Source organism: Monodelphis domestica, chromosome 5 (assembly GCF_027887165.1).
Source record: "Monodelphis domestica isolate mMonDom1 chromosome 5, mMonDom1.pri, whole genome shotgun sequence".
Taxonomy (NCBI): domain Eukaryota; kingdom Metazoa; phylum Chordata; class Mammalia; order Didelphimorphia; family Didelphidae; genus Monodelphis; species Monodelphis domestica.
This window is the reverse complement of record NC_077231.1, coordinates 232,565,070-232,587,363: the sequence shown is the minus strand read 5'-3', so window position 1 is coordinate 232,587,363 and position 22,294 is coordinate 232,565,070. Positions and strand designations below refer to the sequence as shown.

Sequence of the window (22,294 nt, the reverse complement as noted above, 5' to 3'; positions counted from 1 at the left end):
CAAAAAGAAAACAAATAGAGAAAAGCAGGTATTGGATTAAAAGAGAAGGAGATAAGGAGAGGGGAAAAACACAAAAAATATCAATTTTCTGGTCCTGAAAGAGGAATTAAAAGAGTGAATAAAGAAAATTACTGGAATTAGTGTGTGTGTGTCCAGTAATTGGGGAATATTGAAACAAATTTTGGTATGTAAAAGAATATTACAGCATCTAAAGAAATGATGAAAGAGATTTCAGAGAACTGAAGAAGTATGAACTGAGGCAGAATGAGAATCAGAAGAATAACATATAATGATAATAACACTACAAAGAAAAACAACTCTGAAAGGCTTACAAACTCTGATTAAAGCAATGACCAATTATGTTTCCACTGGACTTATGAGGAAGCATATAACCCACCCTTTGTTAGATAAGTGATGGGCTTGAGATGTTAGGTTCAAGACATAGAAAGAGAAATATGATTTTGGATATGGTTACTGTATGTATTTATAATATTTAACTATGTTGATTTGTTATAAAATTTTTACCCATATAATTTAAGTGCAGAGTTAGAAACAGTAAAGTAAAAAACAGTCATTAGAAAAATTTTATTTAAGGCACAGGAAAGAGCAGAAGGAAGTTCAGAAGGAAGCAGAGACAAACAAGATATTTTGAAAATGCAATGTGGGAATAATATAAAATATATAATACATATGGTTTTTACAAAAGCAAGGAGTATAAAATGTAGACGGTTTTATATGCAAACCTATTTTTCTGTTCTATATTTATAGAAATACCCATTTTTAAAAATTCAACTTCAGAAGAGAATAGTAAAATAAATTGCATAATTTCTAATATTAAACCAAATCCATTTTTAAATTATCTGATAAAAGGAGAAGAGAAAGAACAAGAGGAGGAGGATTAGGCTCAATAAGAAGAAAAATAGAACAAAGAAAAAATGTCCCCAGATACTTTCAAATGGCAGCACATTTTTAGAGTTCTAGTTATTATTTTGCAATGCCACATTTTGTTTGTATTATCTTGTCAAAGATCTGTACAGTAAAATACTTCTAAGAGGTTACTTAAACAGATGAAACTTCTATGAAAATATGAGTGCCATTCATGAATACTGTTTACTATATTGGCACAAGTTAAGAAAGGGTTTCTATAACCAGCTGGATGGGTAGTATCACGTTTGGACTATGCATAGCTAACTCTGAGGTATTGGTATGTTTATTATCTTAGTTAATTTAGGAAAGTTTAAAAGTCAGTTACGGTCTTGTTTGGGGATGGTTTCCAGTGAATATTGAGCACATTTCTGACCCATCACCTACCACTGTAGGTATATGAACATGAAAGCAAATTTCTTTAACTATTAGCAAAAGAATGATATAATTAGAAAGGTATTCATCAGATGTCTTTTCCATATCTTAAATACTATGTCTATAAACATATTTTTAAAATTAAATAGAAATGAATTTTTGTTGACATGGCTTTCTGAATTATACTATTTAAAAGTAGATAATTAAAAGCTATTAATGCACATTAATGCAAGATATTTAGATACATCTATGTATATTTATATTATTTTATTTACTGTGTGTCAATTTGCAAATATACATATCAATATTCAGGTAGAGCATATCTACATATATATCTTATGCATATATTTGAGCCTTTCATTCACTGTATAAACAGCAAATGAATAAGAATAAAGTATTAGTTTCAATATCCCTAATGTGGTGGTGATGATGAAAGGATATGGAGATATATTTTTAACCCCGTTAACTGACATATGTATATGGAGATGTAGCTGTGAGATAGATGCCATTTGGCCACTGTATATATGTCTATATATATAGATATACAGTGTTATAGATGCATAAGAGAAAGAAAAGAAGCAGAGCATCTATGTTACCATGGAGAGGATAAGGAAGAAGATACAGGTACCAACAGGTAAATTCACTGAATAGTAATTGATGAAACTGCCACAGTTTAAAAATTTAAACTACAGCTTAAGCCTTTTAAGTAGGTAGAAAGAAAACACTTTTCAAAAGAAGAGCTCAATGACTTTCTTATTAGAAATTCAAGAAGACTGGAGATAAATCCTTGTTGCATTTTCAACTACCTTGTTAGGATTTCCAAGCAAGGAGGTCAAGCCAATTAATTGGTTATCCCTGACTCTCTCTACCATTGGAAAAAAAGTGTGTGTCAACACAAGCATTATAAATATAAATATATACACACATTTCTCTCTCTACATATATATATATATAGGCACTCATACATATAGACACATATGTATATATGTGTGTGTTACATCTTTCTTTTTAATTTCTTCATATTTTAAAATAAAAAGTGAATTATATGGTCAGAACTTAACATTTCAATTATAATGGATGAGACCAGAGAGAGTCAACAAACTGTCTCCCATCACTCATCTTCTGAGGTAAAGGAGAACTCATTAATCTCACATGCAAGGGGCATACTCAAAAATTTAAATAATTTCAGTCACTATTTGGAATGCAGCATTCCAAGGCAGGGCATGACTCATAGTTGGGAAAATTCTATTCTGCAGGATATGCAGAACAAGTTACTATAATCCCAAGTGCATTAAAGTTCATCATGCCAAACCAAATTAGAATTAATTATCCATTCTACTTTAAAATCTACTTTAAAAATCAACAAAAAATTCAAAGGTGGTGGAACCAAGGTTTGGGGTTAAAATACTGGCTCTACTACCCATTATGTGACTTTGGGCAAGACGCATTAACTCTTTGGGTCTAAAAGGAGGGCTGTGGGCAAACATGATTTCTAAGTGCTTTTCTAATACCAGACAATGAGAATAAAGAAAGCTCTATAATATTTACCGTTATATTTCTGCTGTCAACTTTTCCAACACATAACTCTAATTTTGTTTTAAATAATAAAAATTACATAATTCAACAAATAGACCATAATGAAATTATAGCATCATCACAGACAAAACTGTTGCCCAGGCTTATATAACATTGACTCATAAAAGAAAATTTTAAATAAATTTAACTATATTTGACACTCAGATCATACAAACTCCATATAACTTAAGGCTTTCCAATTCTAGAGACCTCTCAAGAGAATGTCAATCTATATAGGATAAAGTACATAGCATCTCTGTTATCCTATTTACTGTTGGAGAAGTCCCAGTGATGCTGTCAGTCAGTGTGAAGAAATACTTTTATTCAATTACATAAAGCAATCATTTTGTCTAACTGAGTAATAATCTGATGAACATTTAATATAAAAAAGCTTAGGCAGAACAGTGACTTGTCCCCAGATTACTACTTTCTGATACCCATTGAATGGAGGAAGAAGAGGAAGAGGAAGATTTCCTGGCCTTGGAGTCAGAGTTACAGTCTGATCTTTAACACAAAGAAATTAAGTTCTTTAAGGCACAAGAAAACATCAAATGAGGCTAATGCAATACCTACTTTAAAGGGTTGCTATAAGGATAAAATGAGATAAATCATAGAAAGAGCTTTAAGAATCTTAAATGTCAACTATTGATCATCATTTTTTGTCCTCTTTATTTTTATTTTACCAGATTAAATCCCAGTGAAGAAATGGGAATTTTAGTATGCCTTGGCAACTTGGTCCTAATCATCTTATCAGGATTCCAGAGTCTCACTTCTTCTCACCTTACGCTATTTTTAAAATTTATTTTGTCATCTTTATGCATAGAGAGTGAGGGCAAAAAGAGGTACAGAATATGGGACATGTGGCTTGTGAGGAAAGAAGGGAAGAAAGAAAAGCCCAGTTCTGTTTTCTGCAGTATAACTGTTGCTTAGCAACATTTCACCTCTCTGCCCCCAAAATAAAGTAATGTCTCAGTGAGGCGACACATTGCACAAATAAAATCAGAAGATTCATTTTTTATAAAGTTAATACAGTGTCAATGCACCATGATGCAACAACACACATAAAAACACAGAGCTATGAGATTTACAGATTCCCATCTGATAACAGGATGATTAACACAGAAAGAGCCCTGTAGTTCCAGTTCTACAGTCAAAAGTAGGAGAGAATTTCAAGTTAAAAATAAAAACAAAGAGTAAGTAGGAGGAGGATAAAGGAGCAAGGGTATATATATATACACACATATATATATATATATATATATACATATATATTTTTTTTGTAAGCAGGGGGTTCTCATGTATACACAGGACTTACCACTTATCCATTTAGCCTCTGGATCATGAATTTTGAAGTCTGGACTGAATAGATCTTCAACTGTTACCTTTCTCTTTTGTGACAAGCTGTTATCTTCGGCTGGAAAAAAAGAAGCCATCATTTTAAAAATTCAATGTTTCAATTTGATGCAAGTTAAAAAATATGTATTAATGGCCTATTCTGTGGAAGAAACTTAGCTAGGTCGAGAGAGAGATACCTCTGGTGATAAGATATACTGTTTTCCTTAAAAGACCTTGTAATCTAAAGAGGACAAATATGCAGGAGTCTAATCATATAACTGCAATATATCAAGGATTTGTGGATTTTGCCATTATCACTTCTTTTACTACAGTCGTTTGCAGAACCCTTTGTGTACTAATAGACTATCATTACTGCCACATTATTTGAAAAATGCATTACTCTAAGGCTTGCCTGATGATGCTGTACCCTGTATATCAAAATAAACTGGAAAAGAATGGGAGAGGAGTTAAGAAGGAACAGAGTCACAAATCTGAGAAGAGATCAAAGAGTAATGAGCAGTCAATAATCTTAAAAATTGTAAAAAATGAAATTAAACTTCACAGGGATGGTAGCATGTGAGTAATTTTGGAGAGGACAGCTTCAGTTTAATTTGATGAGCATGTCATCTATACTTTTATACAAGTAACTGATATTAATATTAAACATCAGAAAGTACAGAACAGATTCCTAGGAAAGTCAGCATGAGATATCTCACCTTCTCCCAAGTTGAGTTATTTTTGACTATATTCAACATCTGTCACATCTTCAAGTTCTTTAAGTATCCTCAGCTACAACTCACTTGTGGATGATGGTAAAATTACCAAAGGTTGCTAAGATGCTCTATTACTAGTCGTCTTATGTAGAATTTGAACTCCTTATTTTTTAATCTCTCTAATCCAAAGAAAATGTTTCTTTTCAGAGAAAGTAAAAACAAAATATTAATTAAATTGTTTTGTTTCTCATCACTGTTCATTATCACTTCATCAGTTCTTGGAGGTCTTTCCAGTTCATATAGAAATCCTCCAGTTCATCATTTCTTATACATCAGTAGTATTCCATCACCATCATATACCACAATTTGTTCAGCCATTCCCCAATCAAGGGACACCAGCTCGTTTTCCACAAATGAAAAATAAATTAAGCTAATCAAGTCTAAAGATACACATAGATGGCTTTTGGGACAATTTTCTCATTTCTTTTTCACTTATGTAATGCATATTTGCATCATTTGAATTTAATTCTTTCAAGATTCCATCTCTCTTGCAATTCCTTCCATTATAAAATATTAAAGAATATGTTCTTCCTATCTATATATTCTCCAAATCCTTTGAAAATGTCTATACTCCTAAATCTAGGGTATATGTAAGAATATGCTAGGCTTTCTTCTCTCCACCTCTATTGTGAATTCTAAGATCTAATAGCCATTCTCTGTAAGGTTGATATTGCAAAAGAGCCATTTCCTTTTTGTCAAACCTGATCCAGAAGCTACTCCTATCTTTTTTTTTTTGCATTAGGATTTGATAGGATCTCTAGTTTTCCTTGCTTATTAACTATATGTGACACATTTACATGAACCCCCAGGTTTTAAAATAAATGAAATGTAGGCATGAAGTTCTTAGAGTTTAGTGCATTATCCCCTTTTCCTTGATTATATCTTCTACTCATTTAGCTACAAATTGTCATCTGTGGGGAATATTCCTGAATTTAAATTTCAGAACTAGATATCGCTCAAGCTGGACACAAATTTACAACTGGTTTACTCTGATGTTGTACTGATAATTCTGAATTACTAGAAATTTCTACTATTTTCCCCATGTTGTAGCTACTATTTTGTTTTTGTTATCTAGCTTAATGTGTATATATTTATTTATATATAAGCTCTCACACAATTTTTTTTCCTTTTCTCTTTAAAAGAAATTGTTACTATTAGTTAGATTTAAAAGACTCCAGCTAATTATTTTTATTAGTTCTCATGAGGTACACTCTACTCTTGGCAAGGAGAGGTAATAATGTATAATGGACAAAGAGTCAACCCTATAGTCAGGTACACCTGAGTTCAAGGTTTGCCTCTTAGCTATACTGACTCTGTCACCCTGGACTGGTCACAATCTCTCAGTATTCGAGTACAACTAGGTAGACTGGTAAATTTAAGATCAAGTAACATCTTGCATTGGTACAGGTAGTTTCCTCATTAAGAACTCCCCAAAATTATGAAATCACATGTCTGAACAAAAACAAAAGATTCTTGACCAAGAGCCTATCATTCCTATAAATTAATGTGATGACAAGAAATCCAAAAATTTTTGACACTCTTTTTAACCAGAAAGAGAAAAATGCTGATGATAAAATCAGCCATCACTATACTAGCTTTTCCAAAGCCTTTCACTTTCCTCAAACTTTCTATGGCTCTCTACTTCCCAACCTTTTAACTAAGAACCTGGCTTTGTTTCATTGAAAAACTAAGGTCCCTCTCCAAGAGCTCTTTTTTCACTCAGTTTTAAGTTTATTGAACAGCTTAGATTCATTCTAATTTTTAACTTTTTCCAAATACATGTGGAAAAATGTCTAATAATTGTTATCTGAAATTTTGTAATCCAGATTTTCTCCCTCTCTCTTTCCCCTCTTCCTGAGAGTGTAATCTGATAGAGATTATACCAGAGCTGACATGCAACATATATTTTCATATTCCTCATGGCATGAAATAGTAAATTCTTCCCTGCAAAGTTTGTATCTTAGTTTATACTGGGTTACTATGATCATTTGCTACTTTTTGTCACCAAGAATTTTTAATAAGTTTGTGGAAAGAAAAATGGGCTGGTGAAAGGCCAAATGTTTAAATAGTGGATTTATCATTTAGGAATGCTTTAGGAATGATGGGGCAAGTTCATACCTTTTTTTTCCTATCAGCTGTATTATCTCTCCCTGAAATTTCTAATAATTAAGTCCACACTAGAGCAAATGTCCTAAAAACTAATTAAATTTACATATTTTTAAAATTCAATGTCTCACTTTTACTATTGATTAAATAGATGAATTGGTATCTCTTTCTGTATACATCACTTAGATTTTTAACTACAGAGGGATATGAATTTATTAATATCAAGTTTGCTAAACTAAAATTTTGCTACTAAAATTTTTTTTTGCTACATAACCTCAAATTGACAATACCTTTACACAGTTCTAATTGATTCACTATCTTACTCACTATACTAGCTTTTCCAAAGCTTTTCACTCTCATCAAACTTTCTATGGCTCTCCACTTCCCAACCTTTTAACTAAGAACCTGGCTTTGTTTCATTGAAAAACTAAGGTCCCTCACCAAGATCTCTCCTCATCTCATGGAAGTCTGAAGCCTTCCCCCATCATCCTCTCTTTAACCTTTATTTCATATTAAATAGTTGTCCTTTGCCTCACCAAGACAAACCCCTCTATACACACAAATAAGACCACTCCTTCCCATCTTTTCTTAGCAGATTGTCCCTCCATCTTTCCACTCTTACTCATCTTCAGGACGTTCTTGTCTACTGTTTGCTTCTTCAATACCTAAAAATAAATTTTCCCCATCCTCGAAAATCCCTCATTTCATCAATCATTATGGGTTATGCAAGTTCTTATCATTTCATAATTGAAATATTGTGATAGGGTTCTGGTTGGTCCCCTTGTTTTGAGTTAGGATCTCCTTGCCTGTGACTTAAGTCCATCTTCTATTCAGTTTCAAATTGGCTTTCTTTAAGAATAAGAATGACTGGGGGCAGCTGGGTGGCTCAGTGGATTGAGAACCAGCCCTAGAGATGGGACGTCCTAGGTTCAAATCTGGCCTCAGACACTTCCCAGCTGTGTGACCCTGGGCAAGTCACTTGACCCCCATTGCCTAGCCCTTACCACTCTTCTGCCTTGGAGTCAAAACTATGTATTGACTCCAAGACAGAAGGTAAGGGTTTAAAAAAAAAGAATAAGAATGACTACATTGCCTCCCTCTATTTCATGACCAGTGGATCCTTATTATTGCCAAGATGAAATATAAAATCATCTATTTGGCATGCAAAGTTCTTCATAACATGGCATCTCCCTACCTTACCTTTGCCCATGAACTTCTGACACATTCTCTTCCCTCTAAAGAAATGGCCTCCTTGCTGTTGCTCACATGAAACATCTCCACTGCAAGCATTCTGACTGATTGTTCCATTTGCTTCTTTTTCCTTGTTGCCATCTTTATGACTTCCCTGGCTTTCCTCAGGCCTCCACTAAAATTCTACCTTTTAAAGAAGTCTTTCTTAATCTCTTAATGCAAATGCTTTTTTTTTTTTATAAGATCACCTCCAGGTCATCCTGTATATTTTGTATGTATATTGCTGTTAATACCTTGCCTCTCTTCTAGTTGGTGAGCTCCTTCCAAGTTGTGACTATTTTGTTTTGTGATCTTTCATATCTCCAGGGCTTAGCAAACATATTATGTATTCAATATGTTTATTGACCTAATTCAACTTTTTAATATGAGTACATAAAGGCTTATTTAATGATATAATTAAATTAATGTTCTAATTGTTTCTCAGGTCAATTGTCAGACTCTTCTTGACCCCATGGACCATAGCATGCCAGGTCCCCTATTCTCTATAATCTCTAAAAGTCTGTCCAACATCATGTTCATTGCTTCCATGATACTATCTAACCACCCCATCCAGTTTGCCTTTAATCTTTCCCAGCAGCACCAGGGCCTTTCCCAGGGAGTTCTGTCTTCTCATTATGTGGCCTAAATATTTAGGCTTAAGCTTTAGCATTTGACCTTTCAGTGAATAGTCTGAATTACTGTCTTTAAAGTATTGAGTTCTTTGATTTCCTTTCTATCCAGAATACTCTTAAAAGTTTTCTCCAGCACCACAATTCAAAAGCACCAATTCTGAGCTACTCGGTTTTTTTCTTAAATAATCTAACTCTCACAGTCTTAATTGCCATTGGAAAACATAGCTTTTGACTATATGAACTTTTGTTGGCAAGGTGATGTCACTGCTTTTTAGTGTGCTGTCCAGATTTGCCATAGCTTTCCTTACAAGGAGCAAGAGTCTTTTAATTTCATGGTTGCAGTCAACACCTGTGGTTATCTTTGAGCCCAAGGACTTTAAACTGATACTACTTCTATTTTTTTCCCCACTATTTGTCAGGAAGTGATGGGACTAGTTGCCAAGATCTTAGGGCATTTTTTGTTGTTGTTATTGTTGTTAAGCTTCAACACATCATTTATACTCTCCTTTTGTTTATCCTCATTAAGAGGTTGAATTTTTCTTCACTTTCTATAATCAGAGTTGTATTGTTTTTATATCTGAGATTCTTGATATTTCTCCCAGTAACTTTAATTCTAGATTTTGATTCCTCCACCCTGACATTTTGTATTATGTAATCTACATATAAGTTAAATAAATATAAAGTTGCAATATATAACCCTTTTGTACTCCTTTTCCAATCTTCAATCAATAAGTTCTTCCATGTTTGTTTCCAACTATTATTTATCACCCTGAATAAAGGTTCCTCAGGAGACAAGAAAGAAGATCTGGTACTCCTATATCTTTGAGGACTTATCACAAATTTATTGGAATCCTAGCAACAAAGGTGTTAGTACGGCCAATGAACCTGCAGTGAATGTTTTTCTGGAGCTCCCTTGCTTTCTCCATTAATCTTCCAACTGTTGGAAATTTGGTCTTTAGTTTCTCTGCCTATTCAAAAAACAGTTTGTTCTGGTAATTCTTGTTTCATATATTGCTGAAGCCTAGCTTGTAGAAATTTAAGCTTAATCTTGAAAGTGTGTGAAATGAGAGTAATTTTTTGGTAATGTAAGCATTCTTTGGCACCACCCTTTAGGATTGGGAGGCAAACTGATCTTTCCCAATTCAGTGACCACAGTTTAGATTTTTGGATTTCTTGGCATATTAAGTGTAGCAAATCAATAGCATAACTTGTGAGGACTTTTAGTAGCATGCCTGGAATTTCATCACCTCCACTAGCCTTATTGTTAGTAATGTGTTTTTAAGGTCCACTTGACTTTGTTCTCTCTGATATTTGGTTCTAGATCAGTAATCACACCATCCTGGTTATTAGTTTTGTGAAGATTTTTCTTTGTTAATTCTTATTTAATCTCTTCTGCATCTATTACATTCCTATCATCTTTGTCTTATATCATGCTCATTTTTGCATGAAATATTCCCTTGATAATTCTAATTTTCTTGGAGACAGTTTGTATTTCCCATTCTAGTCTTTGCATTGCTCATTTAAGAAAACCTTTTCTCTACTTTCTATTCTCTGACATTCTGCATTCACTTGGTATATCTTCCCTTTTTTCCTTTCAGTTTTGATTTCCTTCTTACCACAAGTATTCATTTCCTTATTAAATTAATATTTAAAGGTATTCTAGCTTTGAAATCCATTTCTAGAAGGTACAGTCTTAGGGTATAAGGTCTCTCTTACAGATCTTCTCTTCATAACAAATATGATAGTCAATCTGCACCTTGAAGGGACAAAGTACCAATAAATGCTACCATCTAATCCTATGAGTATGAGATAAAGAAATGGAACATATGTGGGCAGAAGATTACATCACATTTGCTTCAGGCAACCCATAATGACTCTGAGGAAATTAATGTCATTCTATTTGTCATTTGAAAAGACATATTTTTCAGAAGGTATATATATATATATATATATATATATGTATATATATATATATATTCAGGTACATTTCAGAATCAACAACAAAACAAAAGGCTACATTGGAGACATTATTTTGACTTCAAGGAGTATACACTGCCCTCCCCCCTCTCTTGACCCCAACATACATAATAACAGCAATGGAATAATAGACTTTATTTGAGGATGCAATCTGGCTATATTTTTTTGAGAGCCTTTTGAGACCTGGCTTTGATATTACCTCCTCTTTGAAGCTTTTCTGATATTTATTATTGTTGTTGTTGAGTCTTTTCAGTTATGTTTCACTCTTCATGAACTAATTTGGGGCCTTCTTGGTAATGATAGTAGAGTGGTTTGCTATTTCCTTCTCCAACTCATTTTATAGACTAGAAAACTGAAACAAACAAGTTTAAGTGACTTTTCCATAGTTGTAAAGCTAGAAATTGAATGGGGCCATACTTTTAGTCATGAAAATGAGTCTTCCTTTTTCCAGGCCCAGTACTCCATACACTGAACACAAGTGGAACAGATTTTTCAATCACTAGATCTCTTAGTACTTCATATTCCTCTAGTCCCATGTGCCAAAATTTCTACTAATCCACATATATATCTATATCATTTTATGTATCTATATCAGATTTGGAAATATAAATTTTGACCCATGATTCAAAGAAGTCATAGTCTCACTACTAAAGTAGATGAGGTTGTTTCATATTAAATTCTGAGAGGGGAGTATCTTTCATTATTATATTGTCAATTAATGGACTAAGTTGATAGTCTTACTTAACTTTTTATCTTATTATCTATCCTCATTCATTTGTACTTAATATAAGTTTGTTGATTAATGAAGCATTTTTTCCTAATAGAAAGCACTTCTTTTCTGGGTGCTATAAAAACAAATAAAAGGTTGCATAAATTTTTGCATAAAGCAGTAAATATAGATTCATGAAAAAGTGGAGTCACCTACCTCAAGTACTAATGGAGCAAGTCATTTAACATCCCCCAATTTCAGTTTCCTCATTTATAAAATGGGAATTATAATAGCTTCTCTCTCATTGGGTTACTATGAGCAGTCATATGAGATAATGTATTCCAGGGCTTTGCCAATCTGAAAGTAATATGCTGTCAGCTATTTATTTTTTTAAATGAAAACAACATGTTTGTTGAATTAATGTTTAATGAACAATCACTGCTTTCTTAAACTTTTAATTATAAACAATACTGACAAAGACAAAGGCCAAGATACAGTTTAGGAAATTGCATATGTCAGATTGTTAGCAGTCCACAAATAAAAATGCTTTTCTTTTCTTTGGATCAGATCTTTTAATAGCATCACAGGCAGAATTGCACTTATTTATATTTCTCTTGTTATTAATAATTTAGAACACTTTCACATGTTAATATTAAATGTAATTAATTACTAGTATAAGTTTGTTATTAGTCTGCCTTTCTGGGGACATGCCCTTAAGTATTTCCTGACCTCCAGAACCTCCTTTATACAGGGAAGCTTTTCTAGGGTCCATTTGTGAGAGATAGTGCCCCTGAATGTGCTCCCACACCAATATTAATTTAAATGGATATTTTCCTAAAAGAAAAGAAGAATGGGGTAAACATAGGGTAAACAGTCCCTAATACTGATAATACTTATTTGAAAGAGTACATATCCTATGTGATATTTGTTATAATTTTTTCTTACTCTGTTCCTAGTTTAATCTTCTTGCTACACCATAAGCATGAATGTTGATAGTAAGGTTGATTTCCTTTTTGAGAGAAAACCAAATTTGGCTATGTAAGCTGTGCATTTCATGCCAAGTAACAATTAGATGGTTTTTAATAGAGACATTGGGAGAATGCCAATCTTCAAAGTTTTATAGAATGCCAACCAATCCTTGAGATTTTTGTTCATGGGATTGAGAAGTCAACTAATTATGTACAGTCATATTTTCTTGATGTCAATTATTCAGGCAGAACATCTAATAGTATTTGGTCACTTATGCTCTTTTACTTTCCTTCTTCCTCTAAAACTTCTGGTTACTTCACAGCCCACTAGATTAGCATTCCAGTTGCCTTTTGGACTTTTCTCACTGAAACTATAAGCAAAATCAAGCAACTTGGGTTCATTCTAGGAAGCACCAAAATATTTCATTAAGCCCAGGTGAAAATACCCTCCAAAACACTAAAATAAATATACATTTTTTAAAATGTACTTTTCACTTTCTCTTTAAAATAGTCTCCTTCACATCTGATTCTATTAATCACTGTCATGTTTTGACACTAAACCCACAGAAGGTAGAAAGCTATATGATTTATCATAGGTATATAAACTTTCAAAGCTGGTTTATAAGTCACACAAGAAAAGTGGCCCCTTATTTTATACTCCTTCCTCATTTCTACATCAATTGCTCAATGAAATGATGTGGCTCAAATTTATAACCACCTTTATTTATCAGACATATAATTTAGATACAGAGGGACCATTGAGATTGAAAGGCAGTATTATGGTGGGAAAAATACTGGTTTTGGAATCAAAGGATCTTAGTTCAAAACTTGTCTTTTACTACCTATTTCACTTGGAAGAATTCATTTGAAGATCCTTGGCCCTTACTTTCTTCCTATACTAAATGTAGAAACTGGGCTGGTCAGTCTTTGACATCCCTTTTTTGTCTATATCTTTGATCCTAATCTAAGGCTTTCATTTTATACATGAGGCAATTGAATTATATATTTATAAATGAGGCAACTGAACCTTATGGAGGAACATCACACATGATGCTCAGATGTTTTAAAAATTATTAGCACTGAGGATCTTCCCAATAATATGCCATATACTTTGTTGTTGTTGTTTTTTTTTTTAAGTAAAAATTCAGTTGGTCTCTATGAGGGAAGTTTCATTAGTACCCAGGCCTTTCATGGAGGCTTTCAGCTCCAAAGCATCATACTGATCAAGTGTCTTCAAAAAACCTAAAATTACTATTTCTGGGTGACCAGATAAGGCATATTTCAGTGTTGATGCATGCTCCTTTTTGGTCTTTCTCTGATAAGTGAAGACAATGTCCTGCCTCTGTTCATTGCTGTGATTTATCAGAATGTTGACTATGCTAACTTCAAAACTGGTCAAGTGGAAAAAGAGGAACAAAAATTAAATGAAGAAAAGAGTTCCATGAAATGTAAAATTGACCAAATGGAAAAGGAGCATCAAAACATCATAGAAGATAATCATTTTTTAAAAACTAGAATTGGCCAAATAAAAGCTAATGGCTTTGCAAGATATCAAGAAACAATTTTAAAAAAATCAAAAGAATGAAAAAATAGAAAAAAATGTGAAACATCTTATTGAATATACAACTGTTCTCAAAAACAGAAATGAGAGACAAACTAAGAATTTTTAGACTACATGGAAGTCAAGATAATAAAAAGCTTAGAAATCATATTACAAAAAATTATCAAAGAAAACTTCCATGATATTCTTAAACAAGAGGGTAAAATAGAAAGTGAAAGAATCCACAGATCACCCTCTGCAATAAATTCCCAAATGATAACTCTCAGGAATATTATAGCCAAGCTCAAGAATTCCTAGGACAAGGAGAAAATACTGCAAATAGCTAGAAGGAAACAATCCATATATCATGGAGCCCCAGTCAGGATTATACAGGATCTTGCTGCTTCCACATTGAAGGATCAGAAGGTCTGGAATATTATATTCCAGAAGGCAAGGGAACTGGATTTATAACCAAGAATCACCTCATATCATATAGCCAAAGCTATATGGGGAAAATTTATATCTCTGAATGCTTTTATATCAATAAAATAGAGAAAAAGATTTTTGAATTATTCGTGCAACTAAGAAGACTAGAAAAAGAACAAATTAAAAATTCCCAATTAAAGACTAAATTTTAAATCCTAAAAATCAAAGGAGAAATTAATAAAATTGAAAGTAAAAGAACTATTGAACTAATAAATAAGACTAGAAGTTGTTTCTATAGGAAAAAGCAAATTGGTTAATTTGATTAAAAAAGGAAAGAAGAGAATCAAATTATCAGTATCAAGAAAGAAAATGAAGTTACCTCCAATGAAGAGGAAATTAAACTAATCATTACAATAAAATTGTTAAGTAACACTGTCAAGAAAAAAATTAATTAATCTAAATCTAGTTAAGCTTGCTAGCCATTAGGAACTAGATTTTGTTCAAGTTAAATCTATTGATTAAAATTGTTTAAATAATGTATATCACTAATTCCTCTACACTTTTATTTTTATTTTATCCATGCTCATGAGTTCATTGGTGCAAGGATATCAGTCTAGTCTTAAAGAGTTATTTGGAGTGGGCATGGGGTCAGACTTGTTGCCAGTGAACTACATGCAGCCCACAAAACTAGTGATTGCTGAACCAGAGAACCAGACCAAAATTGGGAAATATTAGTCAAAATAAATTTTAAAAATATGATACAACATATATCATGTTCATTTGTGGTAGTCTAAGTCAAAGAGCAATATGCAGGTATCTGTTACTATTTGAATTTTAATAGCACTTGCCTGGTTAAATGGCTTGTCTATAGTCAAATTGTTATCAAGTTTCAGAAGCTGGACTTGAACCTGAGTCTTCCTGATTCTAAAGCTATCTCTCCACCAGTTCTACTATGCTGCCTCTCATGTTCTTCATTTATAATGAATAATATTGGATATATTTTTTTTCATATCTGGTACTCAATAGAAAGGATACCTGGTTAGACTAACATATTCGAAATGTCCATATGCCCCATTATTTCCCATTTTCCATGGTCATTTACCAAATTCATCCATTCAATTAGCAAACTCATTAAAGCAATCTTTAGTTTAAGAACTAAACCAGAAAGTAGAGACAGACCACCATAAACACATTGCCACTGCAGGAAAGAAATTCAAATCAAGTAACAGGATAATGAAAATATTTTCAAATTTCAGGTTCTCTGATATTTACAGAATAGTCAAGGGAAAATAGGAGATTTCCCTCTTACAATTTTAAAATAACTCCTCATGTCAAACTGTGAAGTGGTACAGCCCACAAAAGGTCAGTGAGACATTTTTCTGCATGAGACAACTTAGGATGTCAGTAGGAGAAGTCTGTGACATCACAGTGTGAAGTGACACCAGGGAGCTCCAGGGTATTCTTATGCAACAGCTCACAGAATAAAGGTAAGGGGGCTAAAGTAAAAAAGGGAAGAATACCAATCATGGTCTCCAAGAAAGCAAAAGCAAAAATAGACCTAATTAAAAGACATAATCAGAAAAACCACATTTTTGAAAATATATCATAGACAATGAACTAATATCAAATTTTTACATCATGTTTCTCTGATAATGGCCTCATTTTTCCAATATATAGAATTGAGTCAATTGTATATAAAATAAGAGCCATTCTCCAACTGATAAATGGTCAAAGGATATGAAAAAGTAGTTTCCAAAGGAGAAATCAAAGCTATCTGTAGTCATGAAAAATGTTCAAAATCATTATTGACTAAATAAATGCAAATTAAAACAACTCTGAGGTACTATTCCACATTTGTCAGAAATGGCAAATACTGAGAGTATTTGGGAATAAGGGTAAATTGATATATTGCTGAACTGTTGGTAAAATTATGAACTAATCTACTAATCTAGAGGACAATTTTCTCAAAATGTGTAATACTGCACATACCCTTTGACCTAGTAAGAATACTACTATGTCTGTACCCCAAAGACATAAAAGGAAAAAAATAGCAGGATCTTTATGTATAATAATAATAATAATAATAATAATAATAATAATGGCAGCAGTTCTTTTTGTGGTAGCAAAGAATAAATTGAGGGGATGCTCATCAATTGGGGAATTGGGGAACAAGTTGTGGCATATGATTCTGATGGAAAATTATTGTTATAAGAAATTACTGGGGAGGGGGTTCAGAAAAAGCATGGCAAGAACTATATCAGCTGATGCAAAAAGGAGGGGAAAGATCCAGAGACCATAATGAACAAGTGATAGCAATGTTGTAATGATGACTGACAGTGAAAGACTAGGCTACCCCCAACAACACAATGATTCAAGACAATTCCAAAGGACTCATGATGAAAAAAATGCCATCTAGCTGCAGAGGGGGGAAATGGTGAACACTGAGTGCAAAATGAAGTATAATTTTCTTGATTTATTTTACTAGTTTGTCTAATATGGCAATATGTTTTATATGATTTCAAATATATAATTAACACATGATTTCAATGGATACAGAAAAGCTGCTGATTCATTGACAAAAATATCGCCATAAACTTTACAATATTTATAGAAACATCTTTTTTTGTGATTTCAAAGATTTGGAAGCAAAGAAGAAGCTCATTGATAGGGGAATGGCTAAGAAAAGTGTAGTACATGATTTTTAAAATTTTAAAAATAATTTAATTTATTTATAAGTATCTCAGGTCCTCCCCCTACCCGGCCCCATCATTGAAGGTACTGTCTGGCAAACATATACATATATATGTATGTATGTGTGTGTATATATATATATATATATATATATATAAATAGAGATTATATCTTTCATATTCCCATTTTTCATCTCATTTCCTGGGGGTAACATTCACAAGTGATTCTTCAAGTATTAAATCAGTAGTTGTATTCTCTTGGTTCTAATCATTTAACTGTTTATTATCATATGTAGTTCTTTTCAAGTTTTTTTAATTAGCCTTTAATTAGTTTCTTTTGGCACAAAAGTATTCCATTACAATCATATAGTAAAATTGTTTAGCCATTCCCCAATTGAGGGACATCCCCTCAATTTCCAATTCTTTGCCACCACAGAGAGCTGCTATCAATATTTTGGAAGATATAAGTTATTTTCCTTTTTTCTCTGATCTCTTTGGGAAACAGACTCAACAATGGTATTATTTTAAAACACTCTAGCTATAATCCCAAATTGCTCTACAAAATGGTTGGATGAAAAAATAAACATTTTAAAAAGGATCACTAGGAAGGCTCTCTCTTTCCTGTTAAAAAAAATCTCCATTCTACCAAGAAGTCATCAGTTAGAAATTCTAGTGGCAGAGAGGATTAACAAGTTCCTATTTAAAGACAGAACAAGTCTGAAATGATTCAATCTCTTAGTCAATATTAACTCAATTAGGGTTTCTTTAATAAAGTTTCTAGTGACAACTAACCTGAAGACTTTTGATTAAAAAGAAAAAAGAAGAGAAGCAAGGGACTATTTCCAGACTTGACAGCCCTGGACCGGGACCATAAAAAGAAATCAAGTACACTCAAGAGAGTGAAAGAAAACATCAATGAATACTTGAGATGGAGGAGATTAGGGACAGATTCTAAAAGATGGATAGGAGGGCAGCACAGTCAAATGTCACTTATTGGACAATTTTCTTGATTATTTAACTTCTTTGTTGCCCCTTGGTCAGATTCAAACTTTCCCCTTCTTTAAGACCTTTCTCAGGTTTCTAAATTATATGTATGTTATTTTTAGTGTGTGTATATTTTGTTAATGCATTTGAAATCCCCTTTTATTGAAGGTTTTATGCCTTGGAAAAATAAAACAATAAAAACAAAATCACACAATCAAATAAATTGTATTTATATTTATTTTGAAGAAAACTCAAGGGGATTGTCACTAGGTAAAAGTAAAACTCTGAACGTAGAAAAATTGTAGTTGAAACTCTAATGTGGAAGAGAAATTCAACTTGTTCTGTTTACTTGTTGGCAAAAACAAAAGGTGAAACTTCCAAAGAAGCAACTGCAGATTTGATAAAACAAATTTTCTAAATTTAAAATTCCATGAGAATGACCTGATGACCTCAAATATCATATTAATGCACACCTGATACAGAGTCTATTCTAAAGGGAAAGTGTGTTGAATTGGCACCCATTTTTTAATGTCTAAAAGTTTGAACTGAGGATAAATTATAAGATTTAAGCAATTTATAAAAATTAAGCAAATTATAAGATATAAAAAACCTCAGTATTTAGTTAGTTAAACTTAGAAGTTGGTTAATATTCTACAAATCATCATTTTTATTGGGGCAGCTTAAGAGGTAAGAAGCAAATAATTAGGCTTTAAGTATTTCTTATGAAAGAAGAAAAAGCCTTATTCAGTTTTATATTTCTTTTAATGGAAACAGTCATTTGCAAATGTTGTTTCACATGGAAGACACTAGAAATACAGACTAATCTTATCAATTTCAATCTTCCATTATTGAGATTTGGCATTCTTTAGCTATAAATTATAACTGTTTTAGTTTCTTTTTAACTGCCTCTAATATCAGTTTATTAAACAAATTTTAAAAAATTAAAAAATGAGATTATAATCAGGTGGTATTTAAATTCTTTAGAGAAAGAATCTTTTAAAAAATCCTTATATATACAAACAACATTACTAATTATAATTTTTTATTAAACAGATCGGGCAGAATCTTTACCTACTCACATTGCCATATCCACTTAAAAGTAACAAGACTATATTTCCTTAAAATTTGTTTAATGACCCAAAACCTTTGGGGGATAGTTTCACTGATTTGTCTAAAATTAGTGAAAAATTTCAAGATCTGATGGAACAAACCTAAGCTGAACTTATTAATTTAAAAAATTCCATATTTCCTAATACAGAAATATACCCTGAAATTCAGAAATAAGAAGATACATAGGAAGTAGTTTTCCCATGTTTTTTCTTCTCCATTTTTGAGCACAGAAGAGATATGCTAATATAACACCATGGTAGAGATGTTTTAAGCCCTTAACTTGGGAACTGCTGAGTTCTATTTCCCTGGGAGCTGCACCTGAAAGCTCAGATGCAGATGTAATTATTTGTATGCTTTGGCATGCTGTTAGCTGGGAAGCCATTATATATATACCCTGTGTAAACCACTGCTGAGCAACAGTTGCTAAAGAGATCATCTATCTGAATTCTTGAAGTCCATACTTAAAATAGCTCAAGTGTAACACATTAAGATTTTAGCCCATTTTCTTATCCCTTTTAGATTAAAAATTACTTTAAAAAAGCAAAAATACATGAAGAAATAAAAGATCCATTTGGAAACCGAATGTCAATTCAAATCTTCTGGTTCACAAGGGAAAAAAAATCTCAACATTCAGTCAAGTGTATGTAGTTGGGTGGGGATAGAGAAAATGTGCCCTTAATCTTTCCCCTCTGCCCATTTTACCTCCTAAATCCTTTATGATAAATAAAATTGTACTATTTCATCTTGACTTCGTGGACTTAAGAATGATCCCTGCAAAAAAGCAAATGCTCAAGGGAAGAGTACAACATTATTAGCTTTTATTAATTATTTTATATTTAATGTGAATTCATTACAAATTTTTTTTGGATAGAGGAGAAAATCCATAAAAGTAGTGGATTCATGATAGTGATGGAGAGGGGGCAATCTCATCTAGATAAAAGAAGCCACAGGTATGAAATGTAAACACAATTTTTCACTGGAATGTTCCTGGACTACACATTATATCCAGCATCTCTTTCTTGCTCTCATCTACCTCCATGATTTTATAGACCTTTAGAAAAACAGCTACTCTTTAAGCTCTACACACCAAACACCTTATTCTTTGTCTTGTTTTTTATTAAAATTTATTTACTTTTTGAGAATATTTTTCCATGGCCACGTGATTCATGATTTTTCCCACTCCTCTTCCTTCCCCACTCCCTGCGCTGGCAAGGAATTCCACTGGGTTATACATCTAATATTGTTCAAAACTTATTATTACAAATATTATCAATATTTGTAACAGAGTGATCTATTAACACCAAAACCCCAATCATATCCCCATTGAATCACATGATAGGTCATATGTTTTTTTTTCTGCATTTCTACTTCTACAATTATTTCTCTGGATGTGGATAGTGTTCTTTCTCCTAAATTCCTTGGTGTTGTCCTCGATCATTGTATTGCTACTAGTAGAAAATTCTGTTACATTTGATTGTGCCACAATGTTCTAGTTCTGCTCCTTTTGCTCTGCATCTATTCCTGGCGGTCTTTCCAGTTCAAAAAGAAATCCTCCAGTTCATAATTCCTTTCAGCACAATAGTATTCTATCATTATCAAATAAAACAATTTGTTCTGCCATTCCCCAATTAATGGACCCCCCAATTTTTCAATTTTTGCCACCACAAAGAGAGTAGCTATAAAGATTTTTGTACAAGTATTTTTCCTTAGTATAACTTTGGGGTACAAACCCAGCAGTGTTATGGCTAGATCAAAGGGAAGGCATTTTTAAAGCCCTTTGGGAATAATTCCAAATTGCCTCCAGAATGATTGCTCATTTTTCCTATCTAATTATAGGTAGGCTTTGTTTTCTGGGGAGTTAGGGTACCCTTTTAAACTTCAGTCCTTCCTTGATGCTATTATAAGCTTATTTTCTGGGGTTTTACCAGTTTCAGTTCTTAGAGGTCTGATGTAATGGTCTGAGGTCTGAGATCTGAGAGCCCCCCACTACCTATTGATTCAATTGACCCTTGAGATGCTGATAGCATATGGACTTGCCTCAGTGCATAAGATTTTGATCTCACTCTGAATTTGATCAAGTCAGGGGCTGGTCAAATTCTAGCCCAAGGCTTAGGCTCAATTTTTTGTTTTCACTATGTACCTGATCCAATCCCTTGATTTCTCTGTCCTGGAGTTCCATCCTTAGTTTTGGGCAAAAAGATGGGGGAGGGGCTGTAAACTGTGTCCTCACCCCAAAGTGTGAACTGTGTCATCATCCTAAACTCAGACTGGGATTCCTGGCTTCACTATCGGCCAACATGCATCAGCCCACATTAACCTTGGGCTAGGACTCTGGGCTTCACAGGTTTGAAATTTTAAGATTGTATGGGTTGGCTTGGATCATTATTTGCCCAGGTAGGATTTTAGAATCTGAATGTTGGCTTGAGCTTAGGTTCAGAATGGGTGACAGCAGTGTAAGAAGGGGGTGTGTAGCTTTCTCTTGCTTTCTCTTCTCTCCTTGCTATAGCCATCTGCTGGCTCTGCTCTCCTCTCACCCCAGTGCCCCAGACATTCTCTGCATAGCTTTTGAGTTTTTCTTTTCTTGATAGTTGTTTCATTCTGTCTCCTTGTTGTTTCTTTCACTCCTGTATTCATTTTGTGGCAATATTTTAATCTTGATAGGAGATTCTCGTGGTGACAGATAGGTGCTCTCGTTCAATCCTCCATTTTGGCTCCATCTCTTTGTCTACTACCATAGAGCCTTTTATGTTTACAATTGTCCTATCACTTCTGAAAGCATACCTATTAGGCTGGAGGGGGCTAAATTTTGGGGGGCACTAAAGATATATAAGACACTGCTCCCTCCCTCTCCCATGTTCTTTTCCACACATGGTAGGGAGAAGGGAAAGGAAAGTAGATAAGCTTTTAATTACTTTATATGTTCCCAGGACTGTGCTAAGC

At 33.1% G+C, this 22,294-nt stretch overlaps 1 protein-coding gene across 5 annotated transcripts in view; it reads right to left on the bottom strand.

The window, feature by feature from the left end:
* Positions 1–22,294, bottom strand: part of DPP6 (dipeptidyl peptidase like 6) — a 1,262,248-nt gene that overhangs the window by 560,063 nt on the left and 679,891 nt on the right. For all 5 annotated transcript variants that reach the window (XM_007504650.3, XM_056800888.1, XM_001364425.4 and 2 more), the window contains exon 3: positions 4,190–4,288. In XM_007504650.3, the coding sequence (XP_007504712.1) occupies positions 4,190–4,288 (99 nt within the window). The remainder of the gene's footprint in view (positions 1–4,189; positions 4,289–22,294) is intronic.